The sequence below is a fragment of the Choristoneura fumiferana genome, chromosome 8 (assembly GCF_025370935.1).
Source record: "Choristoneura fumiferana chromosome 8, NRCan_CFum_1, whole genome shotgun sequence".
Taxonomy (NCBI): domain Eukaryota; kingdom Metazoa; phylum Arthropoda; class Insecta; order Lepidoptera; family Tortricidae; genus Choristoneura; species Choristoneura fumiferana.
In genome coordinates, this window is record NC_133479.1 from 18,219,632 (window position 1) to 18,238,211 (window position 18,580).

Here is an 18,580-nt window from a genome sequence, read left to right on the forward strand (position 1 = left end):
ATAACAATTAAATTATGTCTATTTACATAAAACTATCATAAAGTGAAGCGCAAGACCGGTCTGAGTGGAAAGCCTTGAGGGAGGCTTATGTCCAGCAGTGGACGTCTTTCGGCTGACATGGTGATGATGATGATGATCATAAAGTTGAAACACCTAGTTACATAAAACTATAACAAATTATTTAAATTAGCCCTCTTAGTCAAGGTCCTAAATATGCTGGCAGCGTTGCCTATTTGAACAGCTAAGCTACCTAATTCTTAGTTCGAGGAAGCTGCCAGCTCTTCGATCCCCTGTGACAAAGCCTGTGACGTCTACTAACCTCTCAGTTATTTCTTAAAACTTATATTGTGGCCCACAGCTGGGCAAAAGCCTCACCTTTTTTTTCCACTCGTCTCTGCTTTTGGCGAAATCTTAAGCTTACACGTTTTCATTTCCAGAGCTATCTCTACAGTTCGGTGCTGACTCTAGCATCAATATCGGTGTTTCTGCGAGTGGGTTTCGTTCTGAAACTAGCAGTCATGGGTCTTGCTCTGTCAACGCACATCGCTTTATTCGCATCAGCGCCACTCTTCACACACACCCATGATGGTTTGGATACTGAGTGAGTTCACATTATTTTTGACCAGCGACCTGCCCCTGCTTCCCTTTCCCCAAAATTACTCCCATGCGGAATACTGACTCACTTAGTAGTTACATTCATTAAGTATAAATTAGGCTCCACTCTTTACAATGTTGCGGAGCCGCAACGCTGTTTTTCAGTGAGACAGCAAACAAAACTGGAAAACTTGATTCTTAATATTCACCGTATCCACGTCACCCACGTGAAAATGAAAGCCAAAGGCCATGGGACACTGTGTCATGCCTCCGTAATATAAGGCAGTGAACCGGCATAAAGAGTGTAGAAGAGCTATTGAAGGTGGCTATGGACAGGACGAGATTGTGGCAGTATAAGAAGAAGATGTCGTTCACGTAACTAAAATTCCATCAACATCATCAAATTTTTATTGTCAACGCCTTTTTTTAAATTCCAGGTTCTCAATGCTCCCATACGCGACCAAAGCCGGCCTGGTGCTGGTATTCGTTGCGGCTCTGCTTCATATCCTGGATCGTCAGATTGAGTTCACCTCCAGAACCGACTTCCTTTGGAAGGACAAGCTCAAGTTAGAGCAGGAGGAAGTGGAAACCATGAGAGGGATTAATAAGGTCAGTTGAGGCGCTCCGAGGGTTTGATTTTTTTGTAATAAATAAATAAATAAACATGGGACACCTGATACCAATTGAAACAGTCCCAAACTAAGCAAAGCTTTTACTATGGACTAGGCAACGGTTTTGGCTGAAGAGGCGCAGAAAGTTTCCATTTCTATTTTCAAGACGAGCCAAGCGAAGCGCAAGGGCACTATCTACCCTTTCTCGGAAATGTAGATTTTTAAGTTCAAAACCGCACGGAAAGAGTTTAAAAGATTGAATAGATTTAAAGGTTCAAGCCCATATGACGAATTGCAAAAGGTTCGTGCGGCCGACTCGCCAGTTTAGTCCACGGTTTGCACGCCTACGAGATTAATAGCGGGAAAACGCTGCTACGCGCTACGAACTACTCGCTACGAGCTACTGCTGTAAAATTTCGTCGCAACTTTAGTGTAAAATTAGGGCTTATAGATTTAGAGCTGGGCACGTAGGGTTAGAAACTTGGCTCTACAAGAGATCTGATTACTTTTTGACAGTGCGAGCTACATGGTCTCGTCTTGGCAATATTTAACATGAAATGTTTTTGTGGGATTGGTTTGACCTAAAACTTATCTAGCAGCTATGATCGTAGGTTCCAGTTTTGGCTCACAATCTTGATTTTTTTGGGTTTAGGTGAATAATACGGTATTCGACAACTCCTGGATTTGCCATGTCTTATTATAATATTATTATGAAAATATAGATATACAGACAGTGTTTAGCAAAGAGAAATCGGTTAAAATTTTGATTTATAATGATTTTTTGAAAAATCTATTTTCCTTTCTCTTTCTCAAACGCTTTCTCTATGCAGCAAATATGGCGCTACTTGCGTGTGACGTCACATGCATGTATTCTCTGTCTTATCTTGATTTTCAAACCTTTATAACTTTGTTATTTGTAAAGGTAGCTTAAAAATTGTTTCTCTATTCGATAATAGGCATTGTCAAAAAATAAAAAAAATAAAAATCTTTATTCAGGTAAACATGAAATAATATTTCTAAACAGGGCCGGAATTTCCTAGTAGGTAAGTGAATATACACATGTGTCAGGAAATCCCGCTCTTCCACAATAGCAATAAGGTATTCAATAAATATTACCCGAAGTAGACGTAAATAACATGCATTAATTAGTTACATTTAATTTACAGATTTATATGATATTTTTCTTTAATCTATATTCTATATTGTGAAGTTTTAATTTATAAAAAATATAGTCAAATACCGTATTCAATGAAATTTTTGGTAAAGCTAATCCCCAATCGGTTCGCGTGAAAACTACAATTTTATCAATGCGAGAAGATGCCCAGCTCCAGCCAGCAGGAAGTGCAAAGGCTGCAGATGATAATGTTTTCATTTTCGCATTTTCAGATACTCCTGGAAAACATATTACCAGCTCACGTGGCGCAACACTTTTTGACGTCGGTCGCATCTGAGGTAAGGCTATCTCCGAATCAATTTAAGTTATTCTTTAATTTCCAAGTTCTAAACTCTGACAGTGTATTAATCTAAAGAAAGAAAGAAAGAAAGAAGACATTTATTCACTTACACAGAAGACACACATATACAGCAAAATTAACACAAATAAAATAAAAAATAAAAAATTACAGAAAAACACATGAAAATATTAAATACAATATACACAATGTTGTGTGTCCCCGCGAAAGTGAAACGGTCGCTGACTCAGCATTATGCTGAAGCGTTAAACGCCTGCAGCGCTGATTTTCTGCCAGAACCGTCTGTGACTCACGGAACGATACACAAATATAATAAATAAATAAACCACTTATCTATACATACACAAATAAACTTAAGAGAAAAAATAATAATAATAACTATAACAAACCAAGAAATAAATAAATTACAACGAACAATAATTAAAAGAAAGAAGAAAAAATGGATTGTTTAAAAACATCAGGCCGGCATATCAATGTGGTTGGCATGTCAAAGTGCTGGATAGGGAAAGGATTTTTGGATCTACAGCGGAGTGTGCAAAAACATGTGACACGCCCGACCGGCCCTAGAAATAGAATCGTATCAGATATTTATGCACTCTTTATTGTATCAGATATTGGTAGTGGTGGTTGGATATTGCTGATAAAAACAAGTATTTTTTTTATACGACTGGATGGCAAACGAGCAAGTGGGTCTCCTGATGGTAACAGATCACCACCGCCCATAAACATCTGCAGCACCAGGGGTATTGCAGACGCGTTGCCAACCTAGAGGCCTAAGATGGGATACCTCACGTGCCAGTAATTTCACCGGCTGTCTTACTCTCCACGCCGAAACACAACAATGCAAGCTGCTGCACACTGCTGCTTCACGGCAGAATTAGCGAGCAAGATGGTGGTAGCAATCCGGGCGGACCTTGCACAAGGTCCTACCACCTGCAAACCTGCTGTTTTTTGCAGGAGGACTTGTACCACGAGCGATACTCAAGTATAGCGGTTATGTTCGCATCGATACCGAATTATAAAGAGTTCTACGACGAAACGGATGTCAACAAGCAGGGACTAGAGTGCCTGCGCTTGCTCAATGAGATCATATGCGATTTTGATAAGGTCAGAGTCAAAATAATATAAACAACGTAAATAACCAAACCAATTTAGAAAAGTTAAGGAATTCCCGACATTATCATTTTAAAGTTCAATATCTCAAAAACAACTGAACCGATTTTAGTGAAACTTAGCTGATAACTATTTCGATGAGTAGCTTTTGATTAAAAAAACCGCATCAAAATCGGTTTACCCGTTTAAGAGCGATGATGCCACAGGCAGAGAGACTTCTTGTGTCGGAGTTTAAAAAATAAAACAGCTGGACATCCGATGTAACATTTAAGCCTTTTATCCTGATATTTCTACGACATCGGATTGTAATACTAAAATAGGATATGAAATTCGGCGTGCATATTTTTTATGCAACCTTAATTAAACCTCGATGTAATTTTTGGCAATTCCTACGGGACTGTTTCAAAATCCCGGAATTTAGATCTAATGGTTTACGCGTGCAAAGTCATGGGTATAAGTGTAGGCTAGTCACTGATGTAGCTGACATAATGCTTGCACGATCTATATGTGTTATTGGTGTAACGTTACAGCTTCTACTGAAGCCAAAGTTCAGCAGCATAGAGAAGATCAAAACTATCGGGAGCACCTACATGATCGCCGCGGGCCTCCGACCCGGGAAGGAAGATCAGACAGTAAGTTTTGCTTTATTTTCGACTCTAAGTAAATCTAGAAAAACTGGTTCATAGGAACACCGAAGGCAGAAAATCGCGCAGTTCACTAAAAAGATGGACCGATCAAGTAAAAGACTTATCCTCGTCCAATCCAATGGTGGAGATTATCCGTTCCAGATGCAACCAGGTGCGACCAAACCGCTGCTTAAAACGGTGACGGTACGGAATCGCAGTGACGCATCGTATGCGCACCGTTTTATTGCATGCTTTCCACACCGCTGCTTAAAATACGCAAACGGTGCGGAATCGCAGTGACGTGCCGTAAACGCCACGACTTTTGTTCGGTAAAGACCTGAAGTTTACGGCACGTCACTGCGAATCCGTTTTTTAAGCAGCGGTTTGGTCGCACCTTAATACTGACCACGATCTTCAGGCAAAACAGACTTGGAACTTCAAGACAGAACAATGCCACCTAGCCGTGTTTGGGTTTGTTAGAGATCGTCTTAGGGTGTTCTTTGAATACAAGTATTATTCAGGGGCTGATAAAGGAGCAGTAAAACAGGCACTGAAACTCTAAGTCTTAAAGTCTAACAGTCTTATTCATAAAAAGTTAGAGCCTCCTTGAAGGCCCGATGCAAAAAAACATGATTCATAAACGTCTGTTAGCGCTAATCAGTCGATCAAGGCTCTGCTAAAGTTAGAGGACCGTAGACCCTCCTTTACCTCCCTGCTAAGTCACAAAATGGCTGCCACAAGTTTGAACAGCTCACTTTGACAAGAGCAAAAAACCATACCGAAGATATTTTTAGTGAAGGGAAGATCAAGGCAAAGATTAGAAAAAATCAAGGAAAATTTATTATTAGGTATTTATTACTGCTACTTTACTAACAATAAATATGAAAAGAAATTAGAATGATTAACATAATTACGGCTTTTTGCACTTAGGTACAACATAAACATGCGGATCGGAAATGGCGGGAAAACAAACATCTCGCTTTTTATTTATTTTCCTGCTAATTTGCTTTCACTGCTGTCAATTTTTTTTTCAATTATCGACGAGGCCATTTTTTGTCTTTGATTTGTCAAGATGGCCAACATAACGCGTCTAATCCGTTTATGAATCATACTTCTTGACAACCGTCTAACAAGCTTAATCAGTCTGCTAAGTAACAGACCGATCAAACCTCAATTAAGGATTTTTTTATGAATAAGGCTGTTAGGGTGCACGTTAACCATAAATGACATTCAGGGTCTAAGGCTGCGTTACAAGCAGAGGATGTGGAAGGATGTGTTGAGAGAGATTCTTTTTTCATGAACCAGTAGAAACGCTTCATTATTTATCCTCGCACAGCACATCTCTAGTGGAAACAGCTGAGCGGTGCGAGGCTAGGTAAATGAAACGTTTCTATTGGTTTATGAAAAACACATTCATCGCAACACATCCTCGTCATCTCTGGTGGAAACTGAGCCTGATGATGATCCGTTGTCGCATTAAAGCGAGGTTTTAGTTTTTTTTTATTGTTTATTACCTATTACCTCAACTTTTAAATGTATAAATTCACACTGGTTTTTTATTTAATTTTATTTTTTTGAAAATTTTGCTTTTATTTTCCTAACTTAATATTAAGTATAAATTGTAACACATTGTGCATGTAAATGTTACATTTGATGGAGGAGCGGTGTCTCCTGACACAGGTATCTTAATACTTAAAAGGAGGCACCAACCTGTAACCTGCTAAATTGAGTAAGATACTGAATAAACTTTTTTTTTTTTTTATTAATTATTTTTTGCCCGTGTGGTGTCGAGTTAGAATTACACCTCTACTTTTCTTCCGTGGATGTCGTAAGAGGCGACTCAGGATATAGATCAAGGTATACCGTATAGGCGACAGGCTAGCAACCTGTCACTATTGTACCGTTTTTGTCAAACTTAAAACCTAAAATTGCTAAATGTGGCTCCGAAGCGGTAACGTTTCGTGTGCTCTGCCTACCCCATTTTGGAATACAGGCGTGATGTTTGTGTGTGTTAATTTATTTTTAAACGAGCACATAAAATGTGAAATGTAATGGACATAGTTATTCTAAATTTTCAGGATGCAAAGGGGAAAGAAGAGCACACGGTAGCAGTCGTGGTGGAGTTTGCTTTCGCCCTAATGACCATACTGGACCAGATCAATAGAGAATCTTTCCAGAGATTTAAACTTAGGATAGGTAAGTAGAGAGGTACAGAGTAAGAGAATTGAAAACTTATTAAATTAAAATTTATTTAAACGTGTCTTTTGTTTATTTTCGTGTTGTTTGTTTTCATTATTGTTATTATTTTAGTTTTTATTTGATTTTGATTTTTTTTTTATTTATGATAGTTAAATTTTCTTAATTTTTGTTTGTTCCCCTTTTTTTTGTTTATTTTTAGTGAATTTTTGTCGCCTTCGGTGAAGTCGCCAAGCGGTCACAGCGGAAGACCAGCGTTGGCCTCTACGGCCAACACTATGCTGCGCTGAGACAGCTTCGCGATTTCGAAAATACCTACTACTTAATTTTTTTTTGTTTTATGTGTGTAATTTGCGAAGTGCGAAATAAATATTTTCTATTTCCATTTTCCATAAAACCAAAATAAAAGTTTGTTTTGTAAGTAGAACGCAAAGAGCTCTTTTACATTTCACTTTTTGTTCTACCTACTATCAGCGATTTTGGATTGACTATATTGGGGAATGGATGAAAATTTTAGAAAAGCTTGACACTTTTTTTGTCGATAGGAAGAACCTTTCAGAATAAAAATATCAGATTTTTAAGTTCCGTAAACTGCTTCAACTTTGCCCTCTGGCCCCAACATTGCCTGATTCGATTTAGAGTCGATAAGTCAGCACCCTTTAGGTTTTTAAACTTTTATCCCTCCGTAATAATAATTCCCTTGTAGATAAAAGTTTAAAACCTATAAGAGTGCTAAGTTATCGACTCTAAATCCAATCAGGCAATGTTGAGGCCAGGGGGCAAAGTTGAAGTAGTTTACCTACGGTACTTCAGGTTTAATTTGCCGTCGCAGGTCTGAACCATGGGCCAGTAATAGCTGGCGTGGTGGGGGCGCAGAAACCTCAGTACGACATCTGGGGGAACACCGTCAACGTGGCCTCCCGGATGGACTCCACCGGCATCATGGGCAAGATCCAAGTCACCGAGGACACCGCCAAGTGAGTTTATTGAGCTAGCGATAGCTATTTTGGCTTTAACAAGGTTACTTGAAAAATGAAATTGGAAATGAGATTAAATGAAATGAAAATTATTTATTTGCACAACATCATGTTCTTGTTGAGATGTTAAAAGTATATAGGATTGATAGTCTTAATGATGACAATTACCTTATAAGAGTAGGCATGCAAAAAATGTTGAATATTAAATAAGACGAAACAAGGATAATAATAATTCAATTCAATGTCAACAACCAGTTACTTGTATGAATACAAATCCAAATTGTCAATTTAAACGAAACATCATTAATAACGTAAGATACTATTTTATTTAAGCTATAATTATGACGTAACGCAATTTGTTACTGAAATACTTACTTAAATTAATTACAGAACTAAAGACAAAATTAAAAGTATTACTAATCCATACTTAATATTATAAATGCGAAAGTGTGTTTGTATGTTTGTGTGTTTGTCCTTCTTTCACGCCGTAACGGAGCGACGTGATTTTTGGCATAGAGATAGTTTATGGGCCCGAGAGTGACATAGGCTACTTTTTATCCCGTAAAAATGCACAGTTCTCGAGGGAACAGCGCGCGATAACCGAATACCACGCGGACGGAGCCGCGGGCAAAAGCTATAGTAATATGGGCAAAAGCTGAAAGTTGAAAGAGCATTGCGTTTAACGCCTGGAGTATTAAGTTAGCAATCAAATGTTGTTGCCGTTGTGAAACTTTGCCACTAAAATAAAATAAGGAAAACGTCAACGCCAAGTAACATTGTACAATGTAAACTGATCTTTGAGGTGTAAATTAAAGAAAAAAAAATGACTTACGTTAAATTTATTTACAAGACGATGCGGTATTACTTTGTTTTCTATCCGTGTTTCTTGCTTTTATTATTGGCCAGGTTGCTAAACAGTGTTGAGTTGACAATATTTTAAACAAACTTTGTGCATACGTCGTCTGCATACAACAAGAATCCAAAAGGCTAACGGGAATAAAAATGCAGTGGAAAATATTCCACAAAATACAGTTAAATGATGATTATATAGGTACCGTAAACTACTTCAACTTTGCCCTCTGGCCTCAACATTGCCTGATTGGATTTAGAGTCGATAACTTAGCACGCTTATAGGTTTTAAACTTTTATCTACAAGGGAATTATTATTACGGAGGGATAAAAGTTTAAAAACCTAAAGGGTGCTGACTTATTGACTCTGAATCGAATCAGGCAATGTTGGGGCCAGAGGGCAAAGTTGAAGCAGTTTACGGTAATCTATTTCAGAGTTCTAATGAACGCGGGCTACACATGTGAATGCAGGGGACCCACCTACGTCAAGGGTAAAGGTACATTAACGACGTACTTCGTGAAGACACCCAACATCGGTGGTGGAATGTAAATTAATCATAAAATTGTAATTTTCACAATGAACGTGTAAGAATAATGGCATATCTCAGCCTGGAATTTGTGCAAGGCTATAATATATGTATAAGACGAAGCAAAATGTTTTTCTCATTATTTTGTAGGAAATATCAATGTGAAGTATATATATTTTTTTATCGAAATAATTAGGGTGTCTTTAAATTATTCCATGATATTTCAGCTGCTTATTGGGTTTCATTACTATATAAGTTGTTTTCTGGAAATTTTCATTCAAAGTGTCGTCACTTTCTTTGGAACGGTGTAATTTTAACTATTATTAATGTAGGTATGGACAATTAAAACACTAAAGGCGTTAAGTCAAATTAATTCAACTATGTGGTGAAATCTTCTGAAATAATTTAAAGATGATTTTGATTCAACAACTGTACCTATCTAGGTATCATTTTAAATTTTGTTTGAACCAAACTGGTAGTAATGTATTTTTGTATATCAACGACATATCCAAAAGCATAAAATAAAAACATATTTCAAAGTATCCATATAATTTAGATAGGTACGTAAGTATTTAGTAATAATGAGAGTTACTATTCTAGGCCTAGTAATTTATTTTGATAGTAATTTATAAAATTATACTGTCCCACTATACTTAAGTATAAAGGTCCAAGACCTAATGTCAGGTTTGCCAAATATTATTTTACAATATTACAAATATAATTTTAGTGTTATATTTTATGATAAAAACATGAATACGAAACTAAATTAGGATGCGCCACAAAGAACTTATGACAGGAGCTGGTAACATGCTGGTCCGTGCCGTGGCTGGTTTTAGAATAAGACGGACGGAACCCAGAATAAGAGGGTCATAATATGACAGTGGGCAGCAGCGCTCTCTATTGTCAAACTACTAACTCCGAACTCCAGCGGGGCTACTACGAAATTCACTTTTTTTTTGACAGAGTTATCGTGGACGTCGGATGAGAATCAGATCTTTTACTACGAAGTGCAAAATTCGAACTTCGTATCGTGCCGTCCCTCTGATGCATAAGCTAACAGCTTAAAACTAATAATAGTAATAGTAAACTAGTAATAGTACAAACTATTTAATACGAGAGTGAGGGGGACGGTACGATATTAACTTCGATTTTCGAATTTCGGAGTAGGCCCTCAGCACTGCGGTGTGGAAGGCAAGGGGAGACTACCACACTAAGCTATTTTCCGAAGAAAGTCGTCGTGAAGGTTCACTACTGAGGGGCTACTGCGAAATTCGTAAATCGAAGTTCGTATCATACGGTCCCTCACACTCTCGTTTTAAATAATATTAGCGTCAGCGGAACAGCAAGATACGAAGTTCGAATGTTGCACTTTGTAGTAAAGGGCCTAATTCTTATCCGACGTCCACGACAACTCTGTCAAGAGTGTAGGGTCTTAGAAGAATGTGCACTTTTAGCTCTGCTTACGTGCATGACCATGTTGGTCATTAGTCATGAGAAATATCCTGTTCTCATGTTACTGATAGTGATAAGTTGTGTGCCAGTACTGTTTTGACACGAGTAATATACGTTGCGTCGTCTTGTTTGAGAAATAACAGAAAATATGTAGTGTACCTAAATTTAAAGGTAATTCCCGTAATAAGTGCTTTGTGGGAATCCGCTTATGAATGTAGGTAATATAATATCAAAAAATCACGTACGGTCAAAGAATTGAATTCATGGGCCGCCGTGGAACCTTTTCAAAGGAAAAGTCATTACGACTTTCCTTGTTAATTAATGCGATGTCACTATGACGTTTACTGTGAAATGGTTCCATGGTGCCCAATGAATTAAACTCCTTGGCCGTACTATCATTAATATAAGTTGATAATAAACAATAATATGTTGCTACAAAACGTTAGCAAGTCATAATTTTGAGTCATAAATAGTAATAAAATAAAAATGTTAGACATAGACAATTTATACCAATTCCATCTATTTTTCTATAGTTTTGTAAATTATAACAATACCTAGTGTGATAAAAACTGAGATTTATTTTGAATATGACAATATTATTTTTAATACCTAACTTACCATTTTAAAATAGGGATTTACACTTTCTTTGCATTTAATAGTTTTTGAATAATTATTTTTTTGAATACTCATTATTATGGTGCTAATTATTGAGTAATCTTGTTTAGCTGATAATTAATAGTATGTATACTTACATTATTAATTTAGTATATTGGTTGTTTACAAATGGGTGTATAGAGACACACACATACAATACAAAGGTACAGCGTCTCTACGCAAACACTTAACTATATTTGAGGCATTGATATCTAGACTGGCTGTTTGGAACAAAATGCGGGACTTTGACACAACCCCTGTCACGGACGTCAACAAACTTAGTGAAACCGTCGGGCGACAAGCAAACTATCACTTAAAGTCAAGAGGGATAATCAATGAACTAAAATAATTTCCTTGCTCACCCGCGACCTTACGATAGCTAAGCTTATGCAAAATATGCGTGTTCATGCAGTTCCTTTGTAAGAAACACACAAATCACACAAACCCATCTATACACTACCTTCCTGTCACGGAACAACAAACTTGAACACGTGAAAGAGGTTGAGCAAGGAAATTAACATTGAATGGTCAAAGTAACGCCTGATTCAATAAATTAGGGATAATCAAACTTATGCATAGCATCGTAAAGTTAATATTCCACCAATCTTTTTTGGCAGTTAGTGACCCATTGCTTGACACCCGACGACGTTCACAAAGCCGCGCTGTCAACCAATTTTGTGCGCCGTTTTGATGTAAGAAACTTGCAGCCTATAATATAGATGACGATGATTTGAATAAGCATTAAAAATTCTGCAATGCTTCCTTTACGATATAAACACTGTGTGTGGCCGTATTGTCTAACGCGCTGACGTTTGCGATCGCCTTCTTTATCTCTTTCTACCCTCGTCCTTATACCGCGTGCCAGAAAGAAATGGTGAATACGATTGTAATTCCGAGCGCGTTAGAGAATAACGCCTCTGTTTGTAGGGTAGTGAGATTTAAACAATTAATTTATAATGTATCATTTAAAGCATTCACTGCCACCGACGCATTATATTATGCGTTTTTGGAACTTCCCAGTGCCGCTGTCATAATTATTCATACAACTTGAACGCATATGTGCGTCGGTGGCATCTGTGGTCAGTCAAGTCAAGTCAGGTGGCAACGAATGCGTTAATCCCGTCGCTTTTCTTTAGTGAAAGAATAAAACAAAATTAGGGTTGTTCATCCTAAGAAAGATTTTTCAAGGTATCTTAAGCCCCTCTGTACTTCATCTAGGTCTGTGTTTTCGTATACATCACAAAGGGTATATCGAGTGTGAGCAGAGATTTTTCACTGGCAGCTATTTTTTTAAATTGCTGTTAGGTGAGTGTTTCGATACTGCAGTAAACAAACAGTGAATTGAATAAATAAACAAAAAAAAAACTCGGTGGACACTTGACACCAATTGACCTAGTCCCAAAGTCAGCAAAGCTTAATTTATGGATGCTCAGGTTCTCTAACAATGGGCTATTCCGGTCGTTAAATTCGCTCGCAACACCGCCTTATTAATTGCGTTACAATTTTTTTAAACATTACATTACTTTTGCAATGAGTGTTTCTGTGACAAACTAGGTGGCGCTAGTAGTGCGAGGTATAAAGTATAGACAAAAGCAAAGATCTAGTGTCTATAATGGCCCTTAAGGTAAGTCAACTCAAAAACTAAATAAACGAATCACAAGCTAGACTGTAACGTCAAATGGTGTACTGCAGTTTAGGCAAAATATTTTTCGCCAAATTTCACTTCCCAAAAAACTTATCGCAGTAGTTTCATTTCCCAAACGAATCTTTAGCATATTTACATTTCGCATTTTATTCATTTGGTCAAATTATCATTTGGCATAATTTTACTTTGTCAAATTTTATTACGACAAACGTTTATTAATCAAACGTTTAATTTGCTAATATCGTATTCCAAAAAAATTATTTTTCTAAATGGCATTTCGCACAAACCAACCACAGAAACTAACTGCTACCAGAAAAGTAGGTTAGGTTAAGTTAGAACTACGGTTTCCACAGAAACGAACTGCTATCATAAAAGTAGATGAGGTTAGACTGCGTCCCCCACAGACACAAACTGCTATCAGAAAAGTAGGTTAGGTTAGGTTAGAATTGCGCCCCCCACAGAAACGAACTGCTCCCAGAAAAGTAGGTTATTATGTCATGCGATATTTTGGGAAGATTACGTTATGCCAAACGATACATTTTACTAAATAATACTTGGTAATATGAAGCATGACTAAGTAATTATTTGTGTAACAATAATTTGCCAAAAAAAAATTTTCTTAACTGTAAAATTGCGATAACTTTTTTCGGCAAATGATTTTTTGCCAAATGATAATTTGAGTAAAATATTTGTGGATGTGATACTTTGGGAAAAGTTTTTTGCCCATACATTAGTAATCTCGTCAAAAGTACCTGTCGATATTAACGCCATCTAGCGATAATTCTCCTGACAACAAACCCTCATTGATATTATGAATGTCTTTATGTGTAATAGTTTCTGATAGATCTCTAGAAGTTAAGTAGGTATCAGACAATTTTTATTCTAAATGAACTATTGATGTAGTTATTATTTAGTTTTATCAATGTAAACAGCTACATTTGAAAAGTTTATTTTGAAAAATAAAACAATATTGATTAAAAAGCTGTTGGATATTATGTGGTTTTATTTTCAAAGTTTGTAACTGTTTTAGTTTGCAACACATCTTGGCACATCTCTGGTGAAAACGCTGCCTTAAAAAGCCGTGATGGCCTAAAGGATTTAACCTATGGTCTCTCAAGCAGAGGATCATGGGTTCAAATCCTCGCGTTTCTAAGTTTTTCTGAATTCATGTGCGAAATTAATTACATTCGAAATTTACACGAGCTTACCTGCAAAGCAATTTAAAGTCTGTGAAGATTCCAATCCGCACTGCTTCGTCGGCTCGATTAAAAGCTGTGGCCCAAGCCCTCTCATTCTGAGAGGAGGCCTGTGCCCAGCAGTGGGACGTATATACTGGGATGATGATGATGATGAATCATCACCGTCTGTCTTACTTTTAACGCCAGAACACACTGCAGCGAAAGCGCTACTGCTTGAGCGATTAGCAACTAAAATGGTGGTATCCATTCGGACAGACCTTACGCAGAGTCCTATCACCCGTAAGGTGAAATGTGGAAATATATATGTGTTTAAACTTAAAACGTCCTAAAACATGTATGCACTTAGGTATAGATACTATTCCGTAGTGCTGGAGACTAAGTGGAGTTTTCAGTGTGTTGCTATATATTTATAGCCTATAGCTCTGAAATCTGGTTCTTTACTGTTGTCCTCTTGGAGAGGCTTAGAGTCGCGCATCAAGCGATGGAGACTTCTATGCTCGAAATTTCTTTGCATGATAGAATCCGGAGTACGGAAATTCGGCGAAAAATGAAAGTCACCGATATAACACGTAGAATAATAGTTGAAGTGGCAATAGGCGGGCCATATCGCTCATAGAACATATAACCATTGGGAGAGAAAATTCTTCGAGTGGCGACCACGAACCGGAAGAACAAGCATCCTTCCACTAGGTGGACTGACTACATCGCATGCATCTGCTAAATCAATGGTTCTTAAACTTTCAGTCATGTGGGACCATTTGATTTTTTTTCACTGCCACTTTTTTCACTTTTACTGAAAACTAATAAAGAATCCTTTTTTTTCGCTGGCTTCGCGGACCACTTTGGGTGGGTCCAGGGACCAGCAGCTAAAGAAACCATCGCAAAATTTGCTTTGAAAAGGTTCTATCCTAATAAGTGGTTCAGTTTTCTCGACTGTACCTATACGTACATCCACCCGTTCGAACTAAATAATGGCACCTCAAATTTTAATAAAACCGTCATTTTTTAACGCCCACAGGACATTAAAATTTCACGTTACCATTTTAGACGTCTGTCTCGTTCGACGGGCGGCGTCCGAATGAATTTGAATTTTGAATTTCGAACACGGATAAGGCGAAGTTAATTGGTAATTGCGGGTTGCGGGCCACCTACGCGCTTGCGCGTGATTTATTTCAGTAGAACCGCCTCGGTGTACTATTGTTTATCTGTGTTCCTATACGCGGGGATTGTTTTTTATCTGTATTACTCATCTACTTGGTTGAAGTGAGAAAGCTAGTTAATTTTCTATCGGCTATGATCTCTATTATAAGGAAACTAGCTATAAATTTACAGGATTACTATTATATAGGTATGTATTACAAATAATAATTATTATTATTACAAATGTTAAAAGCAATTTTTAATAAATGAGAAAAGAAAATCATTTCCACATTACGTGCGGGGAGACATTATCTAGGTTACCTAAAAAAATATTGTTAACCCTTTCGAACCCAGCCGATACAATTTGTGCGGGTTAATTACATTTGAATTTGAATTTGACATGGATTGTACATAAGGTCCACTGTCATAACTCTTACATTTGAATTTTGAACGACATGTATTGTACATAAAGTCCATTTTCGTAACTCTTTTCATACTCGGGTTCGAAAGGGTAATTTTCTTCTTCGCGTAGTAGTACATTTACGCAAAATAAAAGCTTCCTAGCATTAACAGTTTCTAAACTAAGCCTCGGACAGACATACGAACAGACGGACATGGTGAAACTATAGCAGTTTCTTGTAGGACTATGGAACCCTTAAAAGGGGGATAGATTAGCTTCATCAATTAATTCAAAATTTTATTGCATTTCACGTCTTAAAATTAGGTCAAAATAGAGTCAAAACATGAGCCCTTTAAGGGCGCAGCAATGGCACAGCAATAGTAGTGCATGTGTAAATTTATAATTTTAATAACAATAATAATACAGTCCTCAGCCAAGTAACAATGATTCAATAAAGTAGGAATGATTCAATAAAAAAGTTAATTTTCAACATTACCTTCTCTTTACTATGATACTTTTGTTGTTATTATTAGTTGTTGAAATTAGTTGCCCACATGTTAGCTGAACAAACTGCATAGCAACTAGATCGCTCAAACGTTCACTTGTCAAAATATAGATTAATTATTACCATTAGCTATTTAACGTGAGAACATTCACATTCGTTCAGATTACAGCCGGCGTTTATTAATTAGTGCGCGGTAATTATTGGCTTGGGTTAATATTGTTGTTTGCATAAAATTAATAATGATTTATCGGATACGAATACAAATCTTTAAATAATGCAAGTACTTTTTTACGTCAAAAAGGAGAAGTTTGTTTTAATTTTATAGAAAACACAATTGCGCTTTTTTTAGGGTTCCGTAGCCAAAATGGCAAAAACGGAACCCTTATACTTTCGCCATGGTTTGTCTGTCTGTCTGTCCGTCCGCGGCTTTGCTCAGGGACTATCAATGTTAGAAAGCTGTAATTTTGCACGAATATATATTATGTAAACTATGCCGACAAAATGGTACAATAAAAATAAAATAAAAATTTTTTTAGAGTACCTCCCGTAGACGTAGGTGGGGGTGATTTTTTTTCTTATCCAACCTTGTAGTGTGGGGTATCGTTGGATAGGTCTTTTAAAACAATTACCTACGGGGTTTTTAAACGATTTTTTCGATTCAGTGATTTGTTTGCAAAATATTCAACACTAGCTTTTGCCCGCGACTTCGTCTGCGTAGATTTTTATATTTACACAATACTCGATAGAAATGAAGTTAATGTCCCGCATTGGCCGTTTCTCTGGAATTTTCGAAAATCCCTTCAAACTACAGCTAAACAATCAACTGAAAAATCTGATCATGATCACCAAGTTTCACATCTAAATTGCTCAAGAAATAAGATTTTTATTCTTCGCTTACTTTTTTCCTACATCGAGTGATCTCAAAGATTGCGTACATGTCTTTGGGATCGCAACCCAGCCTCGCGCTGGCTTGCCGTTTCAGCCGAAAGCGAAGCGGCCTGCCCGGCTAGAGCGGCACTGAGATCTCCCATCGCGGTCTTCCTCAGACTCCTGAGAGACCGTGCCGTGCCCCTGGTAGTCGATTCGTTTTTTTCGGGAGGCATGGTAACGCCTATAAAATGCGAGTCCCAAATCCGAAATCGTTGTAAATTTACTCCGCCAAAAGAAAGAGAAAAATGTTTTTTTTTAAGCACTCACCTTCGTGACCATTATTAAGTGCTTAAAAGAAGCAATACGTATGAATATTGATGCGATATAATTCGTCATCATCAGCCGGAAGAGGTCCACTGATCGAAAAAGGCCTACCCCTTACAACGCCACAATAATAATACTCGTAATAAATCCATTTATTTTGGGCAAACTTGGCCCATACAATAAATACCTTACAGACTAACGTACCTACATATAATCAATAATAAATTACAATACAAATAAATTATAAATTACAATGAACGACAACTCGCCACTTGCATCCACCGGTTTCCCGCAAGTCTCACAATGTCGTCATTCTACCTGGAGGGAGGCCTGCCAACGCTTCGTCTTTCCGGTCGCCGCTCCTCGAGGACTTCTCCCCCAAATGAATAATAATGAATATCTGTTCTTCGAGCGATGTGGCCTGCCAATTGCCACTTCAACTTGCATATAATTTTTCGAGCTATGTCAGTGATTCCGGATATAAATTAATTAGGAATAATTTATGTCATTTTCTATTATTAATTATACGCGGTGGTAGGCCTTGTGCAAGGTCCGCCCGGATTGCTACCACCATCTTGCTTGCTAATCCTGCCGTGAAGCAGCAGTGCTTGCACTGTTGTGTTTCGGCGTGGAGAGTGAGACAGCCGGTGAAATTACTGGCACGTGAGGTATCCCATCTTAGACCTCTAGGTTGGCAACGCGTCTGCAATACCCCTGGTGTTGCAGATGTTTATGGCGGTGGTGATCTCTTACATCAGGAGACCCACTTGCTCGTTTGCCATCCAGTCGAAGAAAAAAAATAAAAAAAATAAAAAACGCGTGTTGAATATGAGTGTTGATGTAACCACTACGTACTATGTTAACTCGTTTGTTTCATAGTTCTCCATAAGATGGCACTGTGAAATGTGTGGCAATTCATTTATTTTTGTTGTATTATTTAATAAATTACCTATTCAGTTAAATTTCTTGATATCCGTACACCCTCTTTTAAACTTAGTCAATTTGGCTAAATCGGCGCCATCTGTTAGTGTAGCAGGGTACTCGATAGCGATACTTATACTCGTACGCGTGTGATAATGTGTGTTGATTTTACCATTACTTATACTTCTTTTTTTTAGCATTAGAAAGAAGGCAAGCGATCTTGATGTGTCTTTATATTGAAAAAAACTTTTGCAAATAAGTCACAACAAATAGTAACAATTAGCAAGGATATAATGATCATTTACATGCTTTTGGTATCATAAAAGTAATAGCAACTGTTTTTTAAAACGTTTTTCCATAAAAAGACTCGTCAAGATTGTTTACCCTTTTTCTAATGCTAAAAAAGTAAGTAACTATGTAAGCAAACTCTTTTTTATTAGTTTACTCCATTATTTACTGTTTACCCAGTTCTCCAAAAGATGGCATTGCAATGTGTGGGACTTTA

General features: G+C 37.3%; 1 protein-coding gene across 4 annotated transcripts in view; it reads left to right on the forward strand.

Moving 5' to 3' along the window:
• Window positions 1-11,482, forward strand: part of Ac76E (adenylate cyclase type 2 Ac76E) — a 200,061-nt gene extending 188,579 nt beyond the window's left edge. For 3 of the 4 annotated variants that reach the window (XM_074091532.1, XM_074091534.1, XM_074091536.1), the window contains 8 exons: window positions 438-601; window positions 1,032-1,203; window positions 2,592-2,657; window positions 3,635-3,784; window positions 4,321-4,422; window positions 6,495-6,612; window positions 7,445-7,589; window positions 8,874-11,482. In XM_074091532.1, the coding sequence (XP_073947633.1) occupies window positions 438-601; window positions 1,032-1,203; window positions 2,592-2,657; window positions 3,635-3,784; window positions 4,321-4,422; window positions 6,495-6,612; window positions 7,445-7,589; window positions 8,874-8,988 (1,032 nt within the window). In that variant the 3' untranslated portion in view covers window positions 8,989-11,482. The remainder of the gene's footprint in view (window positions 1-437; window positions 602-1,031; window positions 1,204-2,591; window positions 2,658-3,634; window positions 3,785-4,320; window positions 4,423-6,494; window positions 6,613-7,444; window positions 7,590-8,873) is intronic. The other variant, XM_074091535.1, reaches the window with a different exon arrangement.
• The last annotated feature ends 7,098 nt before the right edge of the window (window positions 11,483-18,580 follow it).